Genomic DNA, 25,773 nt, shown 5'->3' on the forward strand with positions numbered 1-25,773 from the left:
AGGCTGCAGATAATCCAGAATTCTGCAGCCCGTGTCCTCTCCCGCACCAAGCTCTGTGACCCCATTTCCCCCACTCTTGCCCGATTTCCATTGGCTCTCCATCCTTCAGAGGATCCAGTTCAAGATCCTGGTACTCACCTACAAAGCCCTCAATGGTCTCGTCCCCATTCTACCCCTGTGACCTCCTAACCCCCTACCAACCTGCTCACTCCCTCTGCTCAGCCGGCTCCGGCCTGCTCCACCATTGGCTGGAGAGCCTTCAGCCACTCTGCCCCCAACCTCTGGAACTTCATCCCCCAATCACTCTGCCTCTCCTCCTCCTTAGCCTCCTTCAAGTCCCGCCTCAAAACCCTCTTCTTCGACCATGCCATTGGTCACTTCCCATCCCCTCCCTTCTCCCCCCTGACCCCAGCTCGGGTCTGAAATGCTGTACACTGTCCAGTGCATTGGGACGTCCTCCCGACGTGAAAGGCGCTGTACAAATGTAATCTTATCGTTGTTCTTGTTGTTTTCTATTTGCTATGGAGAGATGTAAAACGTCGTGTCACCCAGGGATCTGTGTTGGAACTACTGCTTTTCTACACTACTTAGTTTGGATCAGCATAGAGCAGGAATTCAACTTGGAACTTTCTTGGTCTGTATAGTTTGGTACTGCACCAAGCCAACAAGGGCGTTCCAGTGAGCAAGTCCTTCACATGAATTTACTTTCTCTATTTTAAGTAAGTGTTGAATTCTCTCTCTTTCCACAGGGTTTGTAAGATTTTTAGAAGGTTACTATATAGTATTAATAACTAAGAGAAGAAAACTTGCAGATGTTGGTGGCCATTCAATCTACAAAATAGAAGATACCAACATCATTTACATTCCAAATGATTCTGTTCGAATTGCTCACCCAGATGAACCCAGGTAAGCAAATAATCTTTTTGTCCTAACTTGTAACATTATAAAATACATAATCTAAATTAGTTGCTTACCTTAAAAACTGAATCTGGACTATCAGAGCTCATGAATTCAGTGCACAAAGTCTTAAATTGTTCAGTCCAGTCATGTATCCTGTGGATTCAGACTCTGCTTCTGCACTGCCCACAGTACCGAGATTGCCTTGTACAATACTGTTGTCTCTCCTTTAAACTCCATATCCGTGCCTTGACCTGTTCAGCTTTCCCTCAACTCTGAAACATTGCTCGCCTCTGCCATTACCTCCTATTCGTGCTGCCGACACCGGTGTCCAGATTAGACTACGTCAACTCTCTGCTCACTTGACTTCCCAACCCTTTCACTCAACAAGTTGCGGATGAAGCAGAAATTGCAGGCCGATTCCAACCTTCAGCTCGGGTGTAAACCCTTAACTGTCAAGCTTCTTAGGTCATCCTACTGCCGTGAAAGATGCTATATAAATGTTAGGTTGCTGTTGTACACATCTATGAGATCCCCTCTTAGTCGTCTTCTCAAATGGTACAATTTGTTTAGAAATTCAGTTCAAATATTACAAATTTTACGGACCCGCAAAAACGTATTGACTGTATTAGTATTAAAAATTTAACTGTCAACTGTTCTAGGTATGTGAGAATCTTTCAGAGTGTGGATCTCTCCAGCAATTTTTATTTTAGGTAAGTGTTTACTTATACTAGTGTATGTTCAATAGTCTTTCTTAAACAATTAAGTATTACAAACAGTTCTGGAATTCCAATATCCTTCATGTTCCCAGAGGTAGGTTTATGTTTTGTCAACTGGACATGAGAACAATTTCTTTTCAGGATTTCTTAACTTTGGGAACACATTTGTTCCCCTTCCCACTCCATGTAAAGATTTTACTTATGTTTTTTTAAAAAAATTATACAAAAATCAGCTTGATTTGTAAATTCTTTGTTTCCTTGTTACCCAGTAATAGACCAAGGTACTGCTCTTGCAGCAGAGATGGATCTGATAACTGCTTGATGATCTGTCCCTTTTTCTGAAACTCTAGGATTCTATTTTACCATATCCAGTTTTGAAAAACAAAAACTGGAGTATACATTAGGATTATTAATCTTACTAAATTTAGAGAAAATTGAACCTGCTGTGAATCTCATTGCCATATAGAAGGTTACTTTGCTCTAGTAGTGGGTGTATGATTCTATATATAGCTCCAGAAGGTTTCTGTTGAATAAGAGAGCCTCAAATGAAAAGTCCATTAAGAACTTAAAGACTTTAACTCAAAAGTTCATTGAGATTTGTGGCAGAAACAAACTGCTTCCAGCAAACCTTACAACAATGATATAGGCAGAAATTATACCTGGGTCTAGATTTACAAATTGGCTGCTACGTTTGGCCACAAAAACACTTTACTTGCTTCATGTTCCTGTTCTGCCTGCCCTCCATCGATGGTGAGCTTTTCTGTCCCTATTCTCTGGAAGTCCATCCCAGAGTCCCTTCACCTTGCCGCTTCCTTCGCCTCCTTCAATGTCCGTCTCAAGACCTTTTTGACCACGTTTTCGGTCATCTTCCCACCACCATCTGTCCCGAATTTAACTGCCCCAGCTCCTGTTCAAACACTTGACTGTCCAGTGCCTCCAGATGTGCTCCCACTGTGAAAAGTGCTATATAAATGCAATTTATTGTTGTTGGATTTTTGGTGGTGGCTTCCTGTTATGAAAGGCACTGTACCAAATGTAAGAATTATTATAGATTATTATTACTAACTATTTAGTTTGTTTTTTAAAGCTTCCAGAATTTGGTAAATTGTTGAATTTGGTCTTAGCTTTGAAGCTGGTTTTCCATTCTTGAAAGAGCTTATATATTTCTTTGCATTTTTCAATGTAGGAATAATTTCTGCCTGTGAAGAGAAACTTTGATTTTCCTTTTCTTAGCTATAGCTATGACTTGACTCATTCCCTTCAATTCAATCTGAGGGTATTGAAGATGCCCAGTGAGAGGTTGAAAAGTGAAATCTTTCGGCAGGAGAGCTTTGATATCTTTGAAGATGAGGGCGTCACTACGCAGGATGGAACTAGTGAGCACTCAGTATATATTCTTGTAAATTTGTGATGCATTTATTTAGTCCATCAAAAGGCATTAGAAAATTATGGATCTGGTTGCGGTTCTTACAATGCGTTTTGCCCACAAAATATACAGTCAATTCGCTTCATCAAGATCTAGGACCAATAATTTACACTGGACTCTGTGCTGGGAGTTCCAAATGGAGCAATATGTTTGAGATGATGAAAGAGCTCATTTGAAAGGCCTTGGGAAAGTACATTTTGGGCTAAGAATATGTAATGGGATGCTCCTTTGGGCTACCAGAGAAAGACTAACCTTATTGCTACAATATACTATTTCAGCAAATACCATCAGTTCTCTTGAGTCTGGTCGAATCATTTTTTTAAAAAATGAAACAATAATATTAAGCCCATTAATAGTCATGTTATTCCATTTAAGACAGGTGTAAAATAACAGTGCTGGTGCAGTTTGAATTTCCCAAAATAAACGCAATAACATTGCCATTCTTATTGGCAAGTATAAATTATAACAAAGTGCATGGATTATGAAAAGAAACTGACCAATATCCTATTTTAAATCTTGCTGAGTACTTCAATAACGTGTTGCGTCTCTTAATACATTTTTAATATTTATCATTTCAGCTCCAAGTGTTCACTATGGCATTCGGAACGAGCCATACCTGAAATATGCTTGGAATGGTCACATCTTAGAAAATCTCAAAGACACCGTTCACCATGATTGGTTATTGTATATTATTCATGGCTTCTGTGGTCAATCAAGTATCCTTTGATGAGTACCTTGCATTACATTCATACAACCAAACTGATTTGAAAATATTTTGGATACTGGATTTGAAATGATATTCCTCTTTCATTTTTGGCCTCGTGGAAGCAAGGTTTCTCTAGAGTGGTCAACATGGTATTTCTAATTTATGTATAGGCAGTCATTCTGGTTAGAGTATAAAAACACCTCATTGTGATATATTTTGTCTTTGGACCATTCTAAGAACAATAACAGGTCAAAATTCAAGAGTTAGTATCATAGGATACTGCTATCACTTCTCTATGTTCAACCACAAAATACACAGATAGCACTTTATAATATATTCTGTGAAGAGCTATGAGACATCTCGACAGCATAATACGCTGTATGAAATGCAACGATTATATTATTTAAAGATCACATAAGGAAGTGATTAATTTAGCTTTAGAAGCAATGGCTCAACAAGTTGCTATTCTACAATATAATGTTAATAACTGTGTCACCTTAGCTCAGTTGGTTGGACTCTCACCCTTAAGTTTGTAGGTTCAAGCCCCATGTTAGGATTTTCAACTCAGTCTAGGCTGACACTCCAGTGTAGTTTTGGGGGAGCACAGTATTGTATTGTAATAAGGTCCTGTCCAATTAAGTTGGATGTTAAAGATCCCAGGATACCATTCAAAAAGAGAAGGGAGTTTCTCTTGGTAGCCAACAATCTTCTAAATAAATTAGTTATTCACTTCAAGGTTATTTAAAGGACCTGTTGTGTACAAATAGGTTGCCACATTTATACAGAGTTACATTTATACAGAGTTACTACACATGACTGAAAATATCTGTAAAGCTCTTTGACATGTTATAGGGTCATGAAATTCACAAATTATTATTATAAAACTAAAGATTAAAATATTCAAATTGTTTTTCTGCGACTTAACATGATCCGTCCTCCAGAACTGTTGATTTATGGTCGACCAGTTTACGTCACCTTGATAGCGAGAAGATCTAGCAAGTTTGCTGGAACCCGTTTCTTGAAGAGAGGTGCAAACTGTGAGGTAAATATTGGTTGTAGAAGTATTGTTTTACCACATGCAGGAAGTTGTGCCTTATGTACACTTCCAGTAATTGATTTGTGTGGAATTGTTTGTGCTGTAGCCCAACAGGTATCATCAGTACAAATCCACATGCAACCTCTTCATCTCCAAATAAGCTGCTGGATATAGGTAATAAAATTAAGACTGAATCCATGAACACGGTCCACTAAGTGACCAATTGAATTTGTGAGACATCACAATGCAGTTGTGAATAAAATGGGGCGGTATTGGATGGTCTTAATGTGAATATAGAGGTGGGGGAAAACAATCGAGGAAAAGGATCCAGTATACTAAGAAAATAAAAGCTTAAAAGTACTAGGGATTGGGTAATACAATTGGTTAAAGCAGGGTGGTCCAACTGGCAAACCAAGGGATGTTTTCATCAGCTCCACCCGCTCCCTCCCTGGCGAATCATCCTCATGGCAGCGGCAGGAGCAGGTGGTTGGGAGGATGCAGTTGGTACGGAGACCCAACTTTGCTTGCTTTCTCCTCAGCTTGGGAGGGGCTTCCTGACAGACTGCAGCAATGATCCAGCCTCATTATTTCCATTTCCCGTAGCTCAATGCACTGCAGTCTGTTAAGAATTCCTTCCTGAGCTGAGGGGAAGACAAGCGGCTCTCCGTATCATCTGTGTTCTTCCATCCACCAGTTCCTACCGCTACCAGATAGTGAGCTGGGCGGGTGATTGAGAGAAAGAGGGGAAGAGGGGGAGAAGCGAGAGTGTGATAGAAGGGAAGAGAGACCGTGACAGAGAGGGAGGAGAGAGAGAGTATGAGAGGGGAGTGTGAGAGAGGGGGAGTGAGAGTAATTGACAGAGAGAGTGTGTGTGAGAGGGGGAGGGAGAGTGATTGCAAGTGAGAGTACAACGGGGAGAGATGGAGAGAGACATCTGGCCCTCAGCAGCCAAAAGGTTGGACCACCCTGTGTTAAAGCATGCAGCCCTTCGCTCCTCGGACACAGTTTTGTTGCCAGCTCAGAGCGATGGCTAAACATTTCCTCTCTGTGCTTTATAAGACTTTGTTTGACAATTGAATCTTAATGAGGGCTTGAGAGGACAAATGATGAACTATTTCTGCTGGTAAGTGTTTTGAGGACAAGCGTGTATGAATTTAACATTGAAACTGGGTGCATGGAAGGGGAAGTTATCAACAATTTTAGTTACCCAGAAGGCTAACAGACAAGGGAGGGGGGTGAGGCGAAGGGATTCCAGGATGGAGTTCCAGAAGATGGGGGCAGAAAAGCTGAAGGCCCGACCACCAATGGTGGGGTGGGTATGGTGGGGACATGAAGCAGGCCAGTGCCCGCTGAGCGGAGGGAGTGGCCAGTTTGATATGGTGTTAATAGGTCGCAAGGAGGAGCAAGGCCGTGGGGGGTTTTAAAAGTGAGGACAAACTATTTTAGACTCGATCCTCCAAGGGATGGGGTGTCAGTGGAGCTGGGAGAGGATAGGGGTGATCGGTTCACGGAGCTTGGTACAGTAGAGACATAGGCTTCAGAGTTCTGCATTATCCGCAGCTTGTGGAGGGAAGATTTGGGAAGTCTTCCAAGTGGATAGTTAGTCTGGTCAAGCATGAACCTCAAGAATGAGGGTCTCCCCAGCCAGAGGTGGGGGAAGGCAGAATGGGTCATGGCACGGATGTGTGGTTTAAAGGACAGTTGAGCATCAAACAGGACACCAAGGTGGGTACAGACTCTGTGAGATATATAGTTTATAATTATATTATAAATGTAAACTAGCAAAAAATGAAATACATTGATCATACTTTTCACTCTGTTAGGGGGATGTGGCAAATGAAGTGGAGACTGAGCAGATAGTCCATGATGCCTCTATGACATCCTTTTCTGCTGGAAGCTACTCTTCCTACGTACAGGTTAGAGGTTCGGTCCCACTCTACTGGTCTCAGGACATTTCAACCATGATGCCCAAACCGCCTATTACATGTAAGATCTTAAGTAGGAAATTGTGTGTGTGTGTGTGTGTGTAGTAATAGTAATTGGAAACATAGTTCAAGCGGACGTAGTGAGTGCAACTACATTTTGTTTGTAAGTAATATCTATTTATCTCTATTTGGTTGTGTCAGCCTTGCTCATTGGATATCATTCTTACCTCTGACACAGAAGGTTGAGAGTTCAAGTCACAAATTTGAACCTCACTTGGGACTTGGAACTCATAACGTCTGGGTCAGGGAAGTCTCCCTCCCCCCAACTCCACCACTGTCAAGCGCTCTAGACGCTACTCTCCTTCCGACTCTCTCCCTCCCCTCTTTCAAAGCACACCAATACCTAATGCTTTGACCACACTTTCGGTGATTTTTTTCCCCTTTATAATAATAATAATCCTTGTATTTGATATAGCGCTTTTCATGACTTCTCGATGTCTCAGAGCGCTTCACAGAATAGACAAAAGTGAATTGACTATATATTTGTGGGCGAAACGCGGCAGCCAATTGCGCACAGCAGTGTCCCACAAACAGTCGTGGATTGAAAATGACCAATTTTATAAATGTTTTTTTTTGTTTTGGAGGGATTATAATCAGGTGTGTGGAGTAAGGAAACTTGCCCAAGGTTTGGTGCCCAGTGGGCAATATTGAGCGCTTTGAGACGTTCTTCCAACGAAAAAAAGGCGCTGTGCAATTTTCTGGAAGGGAAACACAAAACTGTATCTTATGCGGCCTCCGGCCCTCGGCACTCAAAAGTTGGACCACCCTGGTCTGGGCTGACATTCCAGTGCACTAGTGAGGGTATGCTGTTGTTGGAGATGCCGTCCTTCAGATGAGATGTTAAGCTATTGTCTGTCTGTTCAGATGGTCGTTAAACATCCCACAACACTATTCCTAAAGAGAAGGAAGTTTCTGCTGACGTGCAGGCAAACAGACCCCAAGAAAATTGGTAACAAAACATGTAGTCTCTCCACTTTACAATATATTCCATCAAGTGCTTTGAGATGCTCTCCCATCATGAAAGATGCTACACTAAATGCAAGGATTATTATTCTTTGTCTTGTATTACTGTCACTTCCTATCTCTATGCCTGTTCGTCTGTATGGCCTGAGTCTTGTAAATTCTCTTTCACTTGCCTTTTCCCATCTTTTCCTTTCTCTCTTGCACACTTTATAGCTCTGCTATTCCCCCTTCCGCGTGTTTGTGCTTTTAGCTCTCTTGCCTCAATCACAGTCACTCACACCTGTTTCCCACAGAACTATAACTTTAATTTTATCCTATAAAAAGTTTTGAGATTTTTCCTTTGCTGAAAGGCACTAGATAATCTAAGTTGGTTTTATGTTGCAGCAATTAAAAATAGGATGGCAAATAGTTAGCCACGAAATGATTTTATTGTTGACACCTTTTACTCTGCGTGGATACGCTTTAATCACAATAATTCACTGATTTAAACAACTTAACCTGTTATGTACAAACAGTAGATGATTATCATAAAAGACTATACAAATGCAAATTGTTGTTAATTATTATTATATTTCATACTTTACAATTAAGATGAGAATCTATTTCTTAGTCACCTTTTTCATTCTTGTGACTACAAAGCAGCAAAATCAAAGAGCAGAATGCTTCCGTACATAAATGCAAGTTGGTTTTATGTTGCAACTTAAATTGAACTGGTTTTACTTATATTAAGTAATGTTAATGAGCATCCCAGTATATCAGCGTATTTGTATCATTCTGTCCAATCATCCACCCTTAAGATACAGGTTTAGCGAGAAGAGTTTATTAGCTCGATATTTAACAAATGTCTTAGTTTTAACTGAGGAAGTTATAACTTCCCTAGATAGTAAGACGTAATTCACCAAGAGCATTCAGATATTCTTCATTGTTTGGATTAAATCTCAGGGCTTTTTCAAAGCATTCAACAGCCTCTTGCTTCTCCCCATCCAGCTGATGCATGGACCCAAGGAAACCAAAGGCAATGCTGTCTCTTGGATTTCTGGAGAGTCGTCTTTGCATTATCTTTTCCAAATTTTTGCAACATTTCTCTCTATCGTACGACTTGTATTGGACTTTCATTCCTTTCAAGAAAAAATCAGCAGCATTCAAATCATTTTTCTTGTGATGCATTTCAAATAAGCCAACCTTCAAAAACACCAATTGTTTATTTTCAGGACGGGTGTGTTCTAATTTAAGTAGGTTCATGTAGATGTCTTCAGCTTTGCGTTGTTCTTGATTCATTAAACACATTTCTGCGAAGTCCACTTGTGCAGGAATAAATGATTTTTTAGTAAAAATGCCTTTTCAAAATGGGACTTGCAGAGTTCAATCAATTCAGTTCTTGCTTCAAATTCAGCGTTCCTGATGCCTGGATATTTCATCAAATCAATTAACTTGACTCTATAACACAGACCTATCTGATGGTGGAGGAATGATGAGTCTGGTGTGATTGTCATTGCTCTCTTCAGGAGCTCCACAGCTTTATCTATGGCACGAGCTTTTCTTAAAAACTTTGCTGCATAGCGAATCACATATGGACGATTAGGAGAGATCTTCAGTGCCTTCTCAACTAATGTGAAGCCTTCATTTACTTCATTTACTTCTCTTAGTTTAAGAGCCAGTAGCACCATGGCTATGGAGTCATTTGGATCAAGTTCTAACACACGTCGTAATTGTGGTATTGCTTTACTCGGTGCGAGGTTCTCGGCAGTGCCAAGAAATGATTCCAGACGAAACAGAACAGTGGCATAACCCATGTTCCATTCAGTATCATCAGGATCTTCCTCCAGTGCCTTCAGAAAACATTCCTTTGCTTCTTCATAACATATTCCAGTACAATTTAGCAGTGCCCAGCCCTTCTCCCCATATATTTCAGGTGTCATTACTGAATGACGAGATGCATTAGGAAATAGTTTACAGATCCTCTCCAGCTTATCAAGATAGGTCTGGACATCTGTGAGCTGGTCCATGTAATAATATACCCAGGCATAGTTTCCATAGGTGATGATGCTTCTTCTTTCAAAATCATGTTCGTGATTCTTGCGCAGAATCTCTTCAGCTTTCTGTAAGGCTTCAAGCGCCTCTCCGTAATTGTCTTGGAGACAATTTATAAAAGCAAGATAGTTGTAAGGCATGGCTTGGTATTTTATGCCATCGATTATTAATTCTTCCAGTCTTTGCTTTGCATCGTCCAAGTCAAACATTTCCTTTTTAACAGACCATGTGAAGTGGCATTCAAGTTGAAGTAGTTTCTCTTTCAAAGAATCCTTCGATGTGTTGCTGGAAGAAAACAAAATATATCGAAATAATTGGATCTCTTTCACTTTACAATTCTGAGTAGTATTTTCCTGATGATCAGTTCAGTAAATAAACCTTCTGAGAGCTTTCGTTGGACTATATTGAGACTGAATATCACACATGAAAGAATAGTTTCCATTGTTTTTCAGTCTTGTTTTGGTCAACCAAGTGTCTCAAACATTCAAAAACTGATCACCTTGGTTCAGATCCTTCTGACAAAAATAGCTGGACAATTCCACATATGCATGCCACTTACTCATTATAAAATGTTTCTGGAATGGAATGCACTATCTCTCTCCCTGGAGGGACACATCCTGCTCATCTAATTCTGGAGAAGAGTGTATCTTGAGTCAGAAGATTGTGGCTTTGAGCCCCAGTCCCGGCTGCACTCCAGTGCAGGACAACGGGAGGGGGATCTGTCAGTTGGAAAACCAGGGACTTGTCGTAACAACTTGTGTTAACCAGTGCCAATCATGTAGGGTAATGTCTGAAAGCACATTACAGAGACATTGCCAGCAGGGAGACCGAGGGAAAGAAGAAGGTGATTGTAATCACAGATGAACAGGAAGGATTTCAGGAGAATTTAAAGGCTTGTCAGAAAATTTAAATTGGCAGCTCAATAAAACCAATGCCCCAGTGAGTTGTGTGCATTACACATGAACAAATTTGGTCTCTCATTGGAGGGTGCCTTGCTAAATAAATGGTTAGCACTTTAAATAGAATACATAGACTGTGGAACACCAAAACAGGCCATTTGCCCCAACTAGACCATCTTGGTGTTTATATTCCTCCACAGTCCACCTCTCCTAATCCTCTGTCCCTCTCCCATATACCCTTTGACCTTCTTCCTCATGTAATAATCCTTGCATGTGCCTTATCACATTGTCAATACATCTCAAGATGCTCCACAGGATATACAGTAAAATTCGCTTGAGGTGGGAAGATATTTTGTGCCAAACAAAGTAAATACATTTTATTGGATTCTGTGAGAGTAAAATATTTTAACTTTAACTACTCGGTTAGAATACTTGGTGTTCTGTTTGGTTAGTTAACATTGCTTCAAGTGAAACATCATTGTAACATATTATTTTACAGGGTCGACTGGACTCCCCTGCTGGGCGGTAACGGTATTTCAGTTAACCTTGGAAGCCTCTTAAGCCAAACAAAACGGCCATCCCTAATGTGTCCACCTTAATAGGTTCCACTGTAGTGTGAAGTGGATTTACTGTGTATTCTGCAGGCGAACAAGGCATATATATCAAGTTTTCTCTTACATGAATTGATGATGACAATAACAATTACATTTATATAGCGCCTTTCATGTCAGGAGGTTATCTCAAGGTGCTTGATAGTCCTCGTTTTAGATCCAGATTTTAGATAAAGATCTAGCAGCTCTAACTCGGTGATCTAAAATCAGCAGATATATAGATGTACACGAAACTTCAATGATTCAGTAATCATTCTCCCCAAATTTTGCAAACAAGGCATATATATCAAGGATATATATATCAAGTTCCCACAAACTCCACCATTTTCCACAAACAGCTTCTCCTCAAGCCCCCGCACAATCTCGTGCGGAGTTCCTCAGGGCTGTGTCCTTGGTCCCCTCCTTTTCAATATCTATAATCTTCTTGGTGACATCATCCGCAGACATGGGGTCAATTTCCACATTCATGCAGACGACACCCAACTCTATCTCTCCGCCTCCACATTTGACTCCAGGACCACTGCTGTCCTGACAGAATGTCTATCAGACATGAAATCCTGGATGAGAGTTAACATTCGACAGTTGAGCGGCAACAAGACCGAGGCTCTCCTGATTGACTCCCGTCAGCGCCTCCAAACCTCAGGCGCTGACAGCATCACCATTCAAGGATGCACACTCCACCGTACTAAGTCAGTCCGGAACCTTGGCATCTTGTTTGACCCTCAACTATCCTTTCTACCGCACATCTGTGCCATGAACTTCTCTGAATTCCCCCACCTCTGCAACATCGCCTGGCTTTGCTACTATCTCATGCCACAGGCCGCTGAGACCCTCAAACATGCATTGTAACATGCAGACTTGACTACGCAAACTCCCTGCATGTTGGCCTCCCCAACTCCTCCCTCCATGGGCTGCAGATCATCCAGAACTCTGCAGCTCATGTCCTCTCCCCCACAAGGCTCCGCGACCTTATCACCATCATCCTCAGTTATCAGTTATGATGACATTATCATCATCATCAGATACAGTTCAAGATCCTGGTCCTCACCTTCAACGTCCTCCATGGCCTTGCTCCCCCCTACCTCTGCAACCTCCTAACCCCCACCAACATGCCTGCTCCCCCTGCTCAGCGGTCCTGGCCTCCTTCACGTCACCTGCCCCACCATTGGCGGGCAGGCCTTCTGCCACTCTATCCCTACCCTCTGGACCTCCATCCCGCAGGAGCTCTGCCTCAATAGCTTCCTTCAAGACCCTTCTCAAGTCCCTCTTCTTTGACCCTGCCTTTGGTCACCTGCTTTCCCCCCCTGCCTCCAAATGTGGCAATTCAGCGTATCGTATCTGCGCTCGGTCTCAGAGGCAAGATGTATTTTCAATTCCATAACACTACCCTTTCCTGGTATTCCCTCAAGCTTCTAACCAGTTTACTTGCCTCTTCGTTCCATAAATAGTTTTGGATCTGTGAACATCATGTGTTTTCCCAGGAATTGAAAGTGAAACTGAGATCAGCTGAAACTGATGACACCGATGACTCAGGTCTAAATATCAGTGTCAGGGAGTGGCCTTTGTTAACAGTGATAAACAGTTTCTATTCCCAATTTACAGTTTAGTGTATCTCACTGAATCTCACGAACCTGCACACTATAGATATCTGTAATAGATATCTGTAATATAGAGTAATTGACTCTAGTGGCTTTTTTGAGCACAGAAAAAAATATTTAAATGCACATGAAACTTCAACGGTACATTTCTAGGAAAACAAAAAATTATGTTCACAGCAACAAATGCGGTCCCTCATTGTATGGTGCACTGCTAAATAAATGGTTAGCACTTTAAATAGAAATATATTGAGTGTAGAACACCAAACCAGGCCATTCATCTTAACTGAACCATGCAGGTGTTTATACTTCTCCACTGTCCATCTTGCCTAATCCTCTCGCCCTCTCGGTTTTCCCCCGTAATAATACTTGCATTTGGTATAGCGCCTTATCACATCGTCAAGACATCTCAAGGCACAGGATATCCTGTAAAGTGGATTGATGGACATACATTGTTTCCTCTTACATGAATTGATGATGACAGTAACATTTACACTTATATAATGCCTTTCATGTCAGGAGGATGTCTCAAGGTGCTTGGTAGTCCTGGTTTTAAATCCAGAATTTATAATAATAATGATAATTCTTGCATTTGATATAGTGCTTTATCACGTCTTCGAGATGTCTCAAACCGCTTTACAGAATATACTATAAAGTGAACTGACTGTATATTTTGTGGCCAAACGCGGCAGCTAATTGCACACAGCAGTGTCCCACAGGCAGTCGTGGATTGAAGTTTGAAGACTGGATTTCAGGGGAACAAGGAAATTGAAGGTTGAGAATAGACTTGTTTAGAAGCTTGATGGCTCAACTCTAGGATGACTGCTGTTTTGACTCTTGACACACTATATGTCAGACATTAGGTCCTCGATGATCCTTAACTTCCAACTAAATATCAACAAAACTAAAGCCATTTTACTCTCTCCTGCCAGCGCCTCCTGCAAATAACCCGAACAACGCACATACATCAAGTTTCCTCTTACATTAATTGATGATGACAGTAACATTTACAATTATATAATGCCTTTCACGTCAGGAGGATGTCTCAAGGTGCTTGTTAGTCCTGGTTTTAAATCCAGAATTTATAATAATAATGATAATTCTTACATTTGATATAGTGCTTTATCACGTCTTCGAGACATCTCAAACCGCTTTACAGAATATACTATAGAGTGAATTGACTGTATATTTGTGGGCAAAATTGCACACAGCAGTGTCCCACAAACAGTCGTGGATTGAAGTGACCAATTTTATTTATTTTTTTCTTGAGGGATTATTATCAGGCTTGTTACCAACACGTGGTAACGGTCTTCTGCATTTGTCCATCTTATCGAACCCTTTTATAATTGTAATCGTCTCTATATCAAGTATCAATTGCCTCAAATCAGATGGAAAAAGCTCTAACCTGTCCAGTCTATCTTGGTAGCTGCATCTTCTCATCACCAGTAACATTTTAGTGAAATTATGTTGAACTTTCTTCACTGCTACAATCTATATTCTGTCATATGGCAATTAAACTGCCGAAAGTACTCCAAATGTGGACTCGGTACTACACTCTGCAGATAACAAGTGCATGCTGTCCTGGCTACTTTTTCTGCCTTTTAACCAAATCTCAAGTGCATGCGACTAAGGAATCTCACCCACCTGCACACTGAGCACTACTGACAAATCTCATTTTCTGTGGATCTTTTTGACTTTGGTTCACAGGTATAAGGTATGTTTGTCCTCCCGTGATCATTCACCACCAAACAAGGAGCACAGTTGACAGAACTATTAAACATCGGTAATATAGAGTAATTGAACCTAGTGCTTTTTTGAGCGCAGAAAATATATAAATGCTCATGAACCTTCAGTGATAGCTTACCTCATTGTGCTGATATAGAGTTGTGAATGTGTGAATCCTTCTGCAACTTCAACGTGTGAATCCTTCTTCAACTATATGTTGAATTGTTTATCAAATAAGATGCGGTGATGTTTTCAGTCATAGGAATTTACAGAGCGGATGTGGCAATTCAGCTTATCGTATCTGCACTGGGTCTCAGAGCAAGGTGTACTTTCAACACTGTTCTTTCCCTGTATTCCCTCAAGCTTCTAACCAGTTTACTTGCCTCTTCCCTCCTTAAATAACTTGAGATCTGGCAGCATTACGTCATTTCCCAAGAATTGAAAGTGAAACTGAAACTGAGATCAGCTGGAACTGTTTACATCTATGGCTCAGATCTAAATATTGTTGTCAGAAATGCAGACAATGCTTCCAGTTGTGGAATTTATAGAGTACAGGTGGCAATTCAGCCTTTCATGTCTGCGCTGTGTCTCAGAGCAAGATATATTTTCAATCCCCCTTTAAATACTGTCCTTTAACTGTATCCCTTCAAGTTCTAAGCAGTTTACTTCGCTCTTAAATACTTTTAGATCTCAACATCATATGATTTCCCATAAAAGTGAAACTTAAATCAGCTGAACTGATCACATCTATGAAACTAAATATTGGTGTCAGAGAGTGGCATTTGTTTACTTTGAGAAAAATCAGCCACAGTTTCTATTCCCAATTTCCCTGGTGAGGGAATTCTATTAGTGGTTGAAAATTTCAATTGGATAGCTCGAGAAAATCATGTCTTACATGCGATCCAGGCACAGATATGGTCTCTCACTGTAGGTCCCACTGCTGAATAAATGGTTAGCACTTTAAACAGAATTACAGAATAGACCTCCGAAACAGGCCATTCAGCCCTGGTATGGGTGGAAATAATAGTACGTTAAAGATAAGATGAAGAAGGGATGAGAGAAAAGGTCAGACTACAAAAACTGCCGAAAGTACTCCAAATGTGCACTGTGTACTGCACTCTGCAGATAACAAGTGCATGCTGTCCCGACGTGAAAGGCGCTCTATAAATGGAATCTTGTTGTTGTTGTTGTATCTTGCCTGATCAAAGAACTAATGATGTAGCATAATACGCACAGTTCCTGATGTGTTGGGTTTGCTGGGTGTTTTTCTCTCACTTGTACTGTATGTGGAATCTGAAGCTTGAAGAATGAGGTGTAACACATTTAGGATTCATAATTCCTACTCAGTATAGCTTTTCACTGCTTTTTACAGAAAATAATATTTCTAATGCCTATGGAGAAGATGCGTACTTATTATTTCTGTTCTTTTCAGTGGATCAGGCAGACCCATTTGCCCATGTAGCTGCACTTCACTTTGACCAAATGCTCCAGAGGTTTGGCTCTCCTATTATAATACTCAATCTGGTCAAGGTAAGTCTGTCTTGTCAATTTTTAATGCACCCTTAAAGGCTTGCATTGCATTGTACAAAATAACACAATGAGTTTTGGTGCATAATTTTTTTAAATTTTGCTTATTGTACAGTAGTACCCGTTTACTTCTTTCATGAATGCTGATTTGCAGTGGGCTTTGGTTACATGGCACAATACACAGCGAAGCAGCAACTCAACTTAATGGTCTTGGACAGGTTATGGTAGACTTTTTAGTTGTGGAGATTAATAATAATCAGATTGAGAATAATAATAATCCTTGTATTTGATATAACGCCTTATCACGTCTTGTAGACGTCTCAAAGCGCTTCATTAGATTATATCATTATATCATTAAATATAATGGGAGGGAGAACTTCTTTAAAAGTTGTCTTTGCTTCAGTCTTTCACCAACTCCTCACCCCCCCCCCCCCTCCCCCCCCTTCGCCTCGGCTTCATAACGTCCAGGTAATGCAGTTAGGATACTTCAGGAATTTCTACACTAAAATCACATATTTGATCCCATCATTATGGACGATGCCAACACCATAGTAAATTTTTTGCTTAAAATTTTTATTATGGAGATTGGCAATCAAATAATACTGAATTTAACAGTGGTCAGTGAATGGCAAGTGAAATTTCAGCATTGGAGATTACAATGGTTATAAACGTAAACCTTTCTCGGTTGGATAATTGGGTCATTGTAGGTCATTGTGGAGTCCTGTAGCTCAGTGGTTAGAGCACTCGCTTTGCAAGCGAGAGACCTGAGTTCAATTCCAGGCAGAGGGCGAAACCTTGGGCAAGTTTCCTTACTCCTCACAGAGCCTAATAATAATCCCTCCAAAAAACAAAACAATAATAAATTGGTCATTTTCAATCTACGACTGTTTGTGGAACATTGCTGTGCGCAATTGGCTGCCGCGTTCGCCCACAAATATACAGTCAATTCACTTTACAGTGTGTTCTGTGAAGCGCTTTGGGACGTCCTCCCGACGTGAAAAGCGCTATATCAAATGCAAGGAATATTATTATTATTATTGTGATGTAATGGAAAGAGAACTGGAGACAAGAAATTATAAAGGGGTTGGTGTCAAACATTTAAACTATAATAGCTCTATCAATTTTCTTTATGTATTGTTCACAGCAGTCGATTGACTTTTCCATGTAACCAAATTGAGAGGATCTGACAACCCAGAACAATTAATTCCTTCTGGACTAACTCATATGATCACATAGTAGTTGAACACTCATATCTTTAGTTTTTCCATCCCAGGTTGTTTAGCAATAGTGTCCTTGCTCTTACTGTCCAAGAAAAAACTCCTATGCTCTGGAATTGGATTTGAGTGTTGAGCTGACAAGTGGGAAACAACTTAATATGGACAAATTCAAATGATGGGAGTGAAGTAGGAGGTTAAAGTAGAATTCTTGAAATTCATTTTGAGTTTGGAAGCCTGTTTTCTACATACTGCTTCTGCCATATGGAGTCCTGTAGCTCAGTGGTTAGCCTCGCAAAGCAAGAGGACCTGGGTTTGATTCCCAGGCAAGATGAAATGTTGGGCAAGTTTCCTTATTCCATACGCTTCTGTTTACTTAGCTGTAAGTAGGAACCCGGTTATTTGTCGATTGGCGTATCGCTTTTCTGGGGTAATAATCCCTTCAAAAATAAAAAAAATGAATATTTGGTCACTCAATCCACGACTGTTTGTGCGACACTGCTGTGCGCAATTGGCTGCCCGCGTTTTGCCCACAAAATATACAGTCAATTCACTTTACATATAAGTATATTTACATACAAAATATACAGTCAAGTTGCTTTCAGACATCTCAAAGATGTGATAAGGCGCTATATCAAATGAAAGGTAATTATTATTATTATCTGTCTCACTACTCTACTAGCATGTCTTATTATTTTGATAGTCTTTCCCAGCGCAGACTCTGGATCATTGGATATTCCTAGTCTGAGGATCTTCCTTTTATTCCTACTCTTTACTTTCTGTCCTCCAACCATCTCCCTATAATCTCACAGTCTGTAGCCACACTGCCCTAAACTCGACTATCTTTGCTGTACGTCTTTCAAACTCTGGGACGCTACCCAGAGTGAGGCACTACATAAATGCAAGTTGTTTTATTTTATCAAATGCTTTCTTGATTCTCAGAACCCCTAAAAAAATTGTGAAGAAAATACTTACTCAAACTACAATTGGTTTTGCGTTTTTGTATGTTAGTGCTCCGAAAATTGGAAGCAAAATTTTTAAGAGAGCTGATAACTTTTGTTAAAAATCAAAAATGTTATTTTAATACTTTTGATATCAATTCAAAATGTAATAAGTATTTACAAAGTATTGTTTTAATTTTTAGAAACGTGAAAAACGAAAGCATGAAAGGATATTGAGTGAGGAGCTATTTTCTGCTGTTACATACCTGAATCAGTTTCTTCCACCAGAGTATTACATTCAGTATATTGCCTGGGACATGGCCAAATACACTAAAAGGTAATTAGATTAATGTTTTCAAATCAAGTCTACAATTACCTTGAACGTTTTCTTAAAACAAAAATCCAGTCCTTTTTTTCTCCTGAGTTGTAAATCCTTGAAACCCTTGTAAACATATTTTGTCTCCCTGCCTAAGCTTTTGAAAAGTTTCTGCTTTACTTCAATTAGTTTTGAATATAATCTTATTCAAAATAGTTCCTTTGTAAACTCAAAATATATGTGATTAGCATTGTGGAATATCTGACTTTAACAGTATCCTTGATTCATTTGCCTTTTTTGGAACTCTGACATAATTTAGTCAGTGTATTTGGCCAAAAAGTTTGTTTTACAGTGGCTGGCATGGTGCAGAGTGGGTTTGAAATCCTGGTGAAGTTAGTTTCTTCCTGCTGTATTTCTTGAGATGCCCATGAATTGGTTTAGTAAGGACAATTGAATAGAGGCATCAACTGATCTGATGCAGCATGAAAGTTCTCTATTCTGTCCCAACCCTGTTTACAGCTGCTGTTTTCAAGCACAGAAAACAATTCTGTGACACTTGTGAATGTTCTACTCGTACTGAAAAAATGGGAAGTTCTTTCTTCTCTGAATCACTTAAGAGCACCTGATGTAGATAGTACCAGCGCCACTTATAATGAGAACGCCTGCCTCTTCCTCAACATTCAATCTAGATATCTGGACACTCACGTTCACGGCCACCCACTCGATTTGGTGATCACCCGGGGCCTCAGTGTTTCGGATATTACCATTACCATTACCGACAAGGCCGTCTCCGATCACCACTTCATCTCCTTCACCACCTCCAACCCCCTCCCTACCTCCACCAGACCCTCCACCATCTTCTACCGCCCCTGGAAGAAGTTACCCCCACAATCTCTTAACCGCTGCCTTGGAGTCCTCTGAACTCCTCTCCCTCTGGCCTTCATCCCTCACTGACCCCTCTTTTGCTCTCACCTCCTCCGCAACACCCTCTCCTCCACATTCAACACTCTTGACCCTATCACCTCCCGTACTGTCTCCTACTCTCGCTCCTCCCACTGGTTCACCGCCCACCTCCGCTCACTGAAGAGCCAGGATAATCCTGGAGGCGAAGAACAACCCCAGGCTTCTGTTCTCTACCACATCCCGACTCCTCCGTCCACCCCACACAGGTCATCTCCTCCAACCTTCATTGCAAGGAGATGTTGGATTTCCTTGAATCCAAAATCAAGGGAATCCGCTCCGCGGTCACTGCTACTCCAACTTCCACCCATCCCCCACCCCTTCCCTCTCACACTCCGACTCCTACCCATCCTCCCCTACACATCTTCGAACCCGTATCCCCACCCTCTGTCACCAATCTCATCCTGTCCTTGAAACCCACCACCTGCTCCTTGGACCCCATCCCCACTCTACTCCTTATCTCCCAGCTCCACCTCCTTGCCCCACTTCCCACAGACACCATTAACCTGTCCCTCTCCTCTGGCTCTGTTCCCATTCCTCTCAAAACTGCCACCATCACCCCCACACTGAAAAAACCCTCGATTGATGCATCGCAGCTATCAAGCTACCGGCCCATCTCCAACCTCCCCTTCTTGTCCAAGGTTCTCGAAAGAGTCGTCGCCTCCCAGTTGCGCTCTTTCCTCTCCACCCATTCACTTTTTGAACCCCTCCAGTCGGGTTTCCGTGTTGCCCATAACCCTGGTTAAGGTCACTAATGACATCTTGACCATCTGCGACCAGGGCTCCCTCTGCCTCCTCGTCCTCCTCAACCTATCGGCCACATTCGATACGGTCGACCACGTTATCCTCCTCCACCGCTTGTCCTCCCACCTCAACCTTCAAGACCCTGTCCTTGAGTGGTTTAGGTCCTACCTCTCCCACCGTCTTCATTTTGTTTCCACTAACGGCTTTTCCTCCAGTCCCCGCACTCTCGTGCAGCATCCCTCAGGGCTCTGTCCTCGGTCCCCTCCTCTTCACCCTCTATATGCTCCCCCTCGGTGACATCATCCGCAGACATGGGGTTAACTTAACTTGACACCCAACTCTACCTCTCCTCCTCTACCCTCAACTCCACGACCACCGATGTCCTGACAGCTGCCTGTCCGACATCGAGTCCTGTACGAGAGACAACTTTCATCAACTCAACGTGCGCAAAACCGAGGCCCTCCTGATTGGCTCACGTCAGCACCTCCGCACCTCAGGCGCTGACAGCATCAGCATCCAAGGCTGCACTCTCCATCTCTCAAAGCCAATCAGGAACCTCGGTGTTCTGTTCGACCCTGAGCTGTCCTTTCTTCCCCACATCCGCACCACAACTGGCACCGCCTTCCATCACCTCCGGAACATCGCCAGACTACAGCATTACCTCACCCCTCACGCTGCTGAAACTCTGGTCCACGCCTTTATCACCTCAAGGCTGGACTACGGGAACTCTCTTCGTTGGCCTTCCCGGCACCTCCCTCCACAAGCTGCAGGTCATTCAGAACTCTGCAGCTCGTGTACTGTCCCGCACCAGGCTTCGGGACCACATCACTCCCACCCTCGCTCGCCTCCAATGGCTCCCCATCCCCCAGAGGATCGAACTCAAGATCCTCATCCTCACCTACAAGGCCATTCACGGCCTTGCTTCCTCCTACCTCTCCGACCTACTATCCCCCTACTTACCTGCCCATACCCTCCGTTCCTTTGGCTCCGGTCTGCTCCACATCCCCCGCCCTAACCGCCCTACCATCGGTGGCCGGGCTTTCAGCCTCTCAGCCCCTAGGCTCTGGAACTCCATCCCCCAGTGCCTTCGCCGCTTCCTCCCTTTCCTCCTTCAAGGCCGGTCTCAAGACCTTTCTCTTCGCCCGTGCCTTCAGCTCCCCTCTCGACTCTCTACCCCCTCCTCGCTCCCTCCCTTCCCTCCCCTCACCCTGATCATTTCCCACCTGCTCGGGTCCTGACCCAACTGTCCAGTGCCTTGGGATGTCCTCCCGACGTGAAAGGCGCTCTATAAATGTAATCTTGTTGTTGTTGTTATTGGACAGGATTTTTACATCAAAGGACTTCTAGACTCCATCTGGTTAGGGCTACTTAAACCTAGTTTCCTCTTGTTAAGAGCTACCTCCAGCCTGCCTTGCTGCAAAAGCATTGGATGTTATAGAGTTAGACGTGCAGTCTGCTGGCCAGAAAATATTTTATTTCAGAATAATGTAATATTATTTGAATGCCTGCAACACTTAGCTGAAGTTTTCTGATCTTTCTGCAGATTTCCATTTCAAAATAGTAGAGGTCCCTGTTAACTGGTTAGGAAATCTGGTGGAGGTTGAAAAGTGGAATCTCAGGGTTAACCCCAGAATAATGCCAAAGGAAAGGCTTAGTTTTCAGAAGACATTTTTATACCTAAATGCCATGACTTTTAATTAAAAGAAACACCATTCTAATAACCTACCTGTTTCAGCACTTATATCAACTGTCTTTTCTTCCCCACATCCAAGCCATGACCCGCTCTGCCTTCCCTCACCTCCGTAACATCGCCCAACTCTGCCACTACCTCACCCTTCAGGCCGCTGAAACTCTTGTTCATGCCTTCATCACCTCCAGGCTCGACTATGCCAACGCCCTGCTTGTCGGCCTTCCCAACTCCTCCCTCCGCAGATTGCAGATAATCCAGAACTCTGCAGCCCGTGTCCTCTCCCGCACCAAATTCCATGACTCCATCTCCCCCATTCTCACCTGACTCCATTGGCTCCCTATCATTCAGAGGACCCAGTTTAAGAACCTGGTCCTCACCTACAAAGCCCCCCATGGCCTCGCCCCACCCTACCTCTGTGACCTCCTAACCCCCTATCAACCTGCCCGCTACCTCCGCTCAGCCGGCTCCGGCCTGCTCCATGTCCCCCGACCCACCCACCCCACCATTGGCAGGAAAGCCGTCAGCCACTCTGCCCCCAACCTCTGGAACTCCATCCCCCAATCAATCTGCCTCGCCCCCTCCTTAGCCTCCTTCACGTCCCGCCTCAAGACCCTCCTCTTCGACCGTGCCATTGGTCACCCCCCTTCCCCTCCCCTCCCTTCTCCCCCTTGACCCCAGCTCAGGTCTGAAATGCTGTACACTGTCCAGCGCCTTGGGACATCCTCCCGACGTGAAAGGCGCTATACAAATGTAATCTTGTTGTTGTAAATAGCACCTTGCACTTAAGTACAATGCATCCCTGTTATAATGCACTTTCGGAGTCCTGTAGCTCAGTGGTTAGAGCACTCGCTTTGCAAGTGAGAGACCTGAGTTCAATTCCAGGCAGGGCGAAACCTTGGGCAAGTTTCCTTACTCCACACGCCTAATAATAATCCCTCCAAAACCAAAAACAATAATAAATTGGTCATTTTCAATCTGCGACTGTTTGTGGAACATTGCTGTGCGCAATTGGCTGCCGCATTCGCCCACAAATATACAGTCAATTCACTTTACAGTGTGTTCTGTGAAGTGCTTTGGGACATCCTCCCGACGTGAAAAGCGCTATATCAAATGCAAGGATTATTATTATTATTATTATTTATAGTGGTGATGCGATTACACAGATATTTATGAGAAGTGGAGCAAATGAAAATTGGCAGTGCGTTTTCCCTACAAACTAAGTCAGCTTCTTTATGCAGAAACAGGCTAGTGGGCAGAGAGTGAACTGTCCAGCTGCACTGGTGTGTAGTGACACCAGCTAACACACTTCACTATAGATTTTATGAGATTTTATGGCTTCATATAGTCCCTCATTACAAAAACAAATACAGATTGCAAAATTATGTTCACCAATTTGGGAGTATATAAGTGGTTCCTTTTGTATTGATGTTTTTATAGATGTGTAACTTAAAATATTAAATCTCTTGCATGTCTATTTCCAGTAAACTTTGCAATGTCCTAGATCGTTTGAATGTAATTGCAGAAGATGTTGTGAAAAGAACTGGCTTCTTTGTAAATCGTCCTGATTTCTACTGTAGCAGTTTACGACCAGATGAAAGGTGAGTCTGAATGAGAACTAATTGGTGCTGGAATAGCTGCTGGTGTGATATCTTTGTGAAGATTATATGCACCCCATGCCCCTGAGTTCCCACCCCTAGTTTGAGTGCCAATCTAGCATTGACAAAGCTTTGAGACATCTTTTTCGACGTGAAAGTGCTATATAAATTATTATTGTAAATATGCGGAAAGAAAGAACATGGATCTTTACTGTATTTGGAAAGATCATTTCGATTTAAAAAAAAGTGTTAAGGTATTTATAGGAAGTGGAGGAAATGAAAAATGGCAGTGGATTTTCCCTGCAAACTAAGCTTGCTCCTGGCCAGTGTATGCAAAATGAAATGTAAACTCGTTCCAAAAGCAGATATTGGGCATAAAAGCTTTTAATTATCAGAAATATTGGATCTGATCAAAAACACAATTTTCTCAGAGAGGTGGAGATACGACATTGTGAAAGCACAGGAAGACCTCATTAAGATTATTCATTCTGGCACTATCACTGGAAGATGGGTATGAAGTGAAGGAGGTCCAACAGAATTGTGGTCCCAATATTGGAATTCACTCTCCTACTAATAGAATCTTAGAAACATTGGACATGTTGACCTGTACAGAAAATGAGATAGAGATTGACTTCTTCTGTACAACCCTTTCAATACAGATTACACTGATGTATTTAGCTGATAAAGGTGAATTTTAAAGTGGACCTTATGAGCATCTTAAATTGTCCTTTTAAGGAGATTACAGATTGATCTGTAAACACGAGTGGCAGACAAGTATCTCCCAATGCTCACCAGTGATATTTGTATTCATATCTACTCCAGACTTCCTTAATTCAGTGGATGTTCCAACATATTCATATTTTATTTCTCTCATAAATATGTGAGTTAGGAACACATCTAAACAGAGTTTAGGAGAAACCTCTTCATGTAGAGGGTAGTGAGAATGGGGAATTCACTGCCAAAATCAATGGTTGAAGCAAAAAGTATAACTGTATTTAAGAGGAAATTTTGTTTATGCATGAGGGAGAAAGGAATTGACGGTGAGGGAGAGAGAATTAGGAGCTCTGGGGCGCTACCCTGCGTGAGGGGAGCTGTATAAATGCAAGTTGTTGTTGAGGGGTGGAGGCTCATGTGACTAGTTAAACTGAATGGCCTCTTTTGGTGCTGTATCATTCTATGTAATTCATTTGAATTGAACATACAGGGAATCAATGTCATCAGTACAAGATTGCATTTGTATAGCGCCTTTCACGTCGGGAGGACGTCCCAAGGCTCTGGGGAATTGGCTATACAGAAAATCGGGAATTTGCTCGAGTGCCCCCTGTGAATGCTCCCCATTGCTTTCCACCCTAGAACCAGACACCTGTCACAAATGACAGTTTGGACCAGCCAATCATCACCTGAAAACAAAATGTTCACACCAGGCAAAACATTTTTAATTGAGTCAGCATAATTTATTTTTTTGAGCCAATGCATGAATATTCTGTCATATTGAGCCTTGTCCTAGTGTTTTGTTCATGGCTTCAAGCTGGTCTTATAGATAAATCATACAATATAGTGAATCTTTTGTTTTCCCTCTGTTACAGATGGAATGAACTTGGTGGATATATTCATGCCAATTGTCGCTTACAGGTAGTCCATTAAATGTACTCAAGTTACAGTATAAATAATTAAATCCTATGTGTCAGCTTAGTTGGTATCACTGTCTACTCTGGGTCAGAAGATTGTGTGTTCAAACCCCACCTCGGGACATTGAGCTCATAATTTAGGCTTTCACTGCTAAGCGAGAGAGTTATATTGCTCTCCTTCAGGTACCATCCTTCGGATGAGATGTTCAGGTAAACTGAGGTCCCATTTGCCCTTTCGGGTGAGTGTTAAGATCCCCTGACATTATTTGAAAAGAGAACAGTTTCTCTTAGTGACCTAGCCAAAACATTTCCAGATATTATTGGTCATTCATTTCATGGTTTGTGGAACATTGTGTGTAAATTGGCTGTCACATTTATCTGCAAGTACATTCATAGAAAATCCTTTTGAATTGCTTTGAGATATTTCAATGTTATAGGCACAGTATCAAATATAAGGATTATCATTATAAGCATTGCATAATATAGAATAAGCCTTAATAACTGAAAAACAGGCTTTATGATCAAGATTATATTAGTTTTTCTCTATTTAGTACTGTAATAAACA

General features: G+C 41.9%; 2 protein-coding genes across 3 annotated transcripts in view; one reads left to right on the forward strand and one right to left on the reverse strand.

Annotated features, from left to right (window-relative positions):
* Window positions 1-25,773, forward strand: part of fig4a (FIG4 phosphoinositide 5-phosphatase a) — a 55,960-nt gene that overhangs the window by 10,101 nt on the left and 20,086 nt on the right. For both annotated transcript variants that reach the window (XM_042333507.1, XM_007892874.2), the window contains exons 5-14: window positions 750-906; window positions 1,560-1,610; window positions 2,850-2,992; window positions 3,621-3,758; window positions 4,690-4,790; window positions 6,608-6,770; window positions 16,026-16,123; window positions 18,479-18,612; window positions 23,467-23,583; window positions 25,167-25,212. In XM_042333507.1, coding sequence (XP_042189441.1) covers window positions 750-906; window positions 1,560-1,610; window positions 2,850-2,992; window positions 3,621-3,758; window positions 4,690-4,790; window positions 6,608-6,770; window positions 16,026-16,123; window positions 18,479-18,612; window positions 23,467-23,583; window positions 25,167-25,212 — 1,148 coding nt within the window. The remainder of the gene's footprint in view (window positions 1-749; window positions 907-1,559; window positions 1,611-2,849; window positions 2,993-3,620; window positions 3,759-4,689; window positions 4,791-6,607; window positions 6,771-16,025; window positions 16,124-18,478; window positions 18,613-23,466; window positions 23,584-25,166; window positions 25,213-25,773) is intronic.
* Window positions 8,348-15,002, reverse strand: LOC103174131 (interferon-induced protein with tetratricopeptide repeats 1B-like). Its single transcript, XM_042333508.1, has 2 exons — window positions 14,733-15,002; window positions 8,348-10,048 (listed from the first exon to the last, which is right to left on the reverse strand). The coding sequence occupies exons 1-2, from the start codon at window positions 14,735-14,737 to the stop codon at window positions 9,010-9,012; spliced, it is 1,044 nt and encodes a 347-aa protein (XP_042189442.1). The 5' UTR covers window positions 14,738-15,002; the 3' UTR covers window positions 8,348-9,009.

Source organism: Callorhinchus milii, unplaced genomic scaffold (genome assembly GCF_018977255.1).
Source record: "Callorhinchus milii isolate IMCB2004 unplaced genomic scaffold, IMCB_Cmil_1.0 Scaffold3, whole genome shotgun sequence".
Taxonomy (NCBI): domain Eukaryota; kingdom Metazoa; phylum Chordata; class Chondrichthyes; order Chimaeriformes; family Callorhinchidae; genus Callorhinchus; species Callorhinchus milii.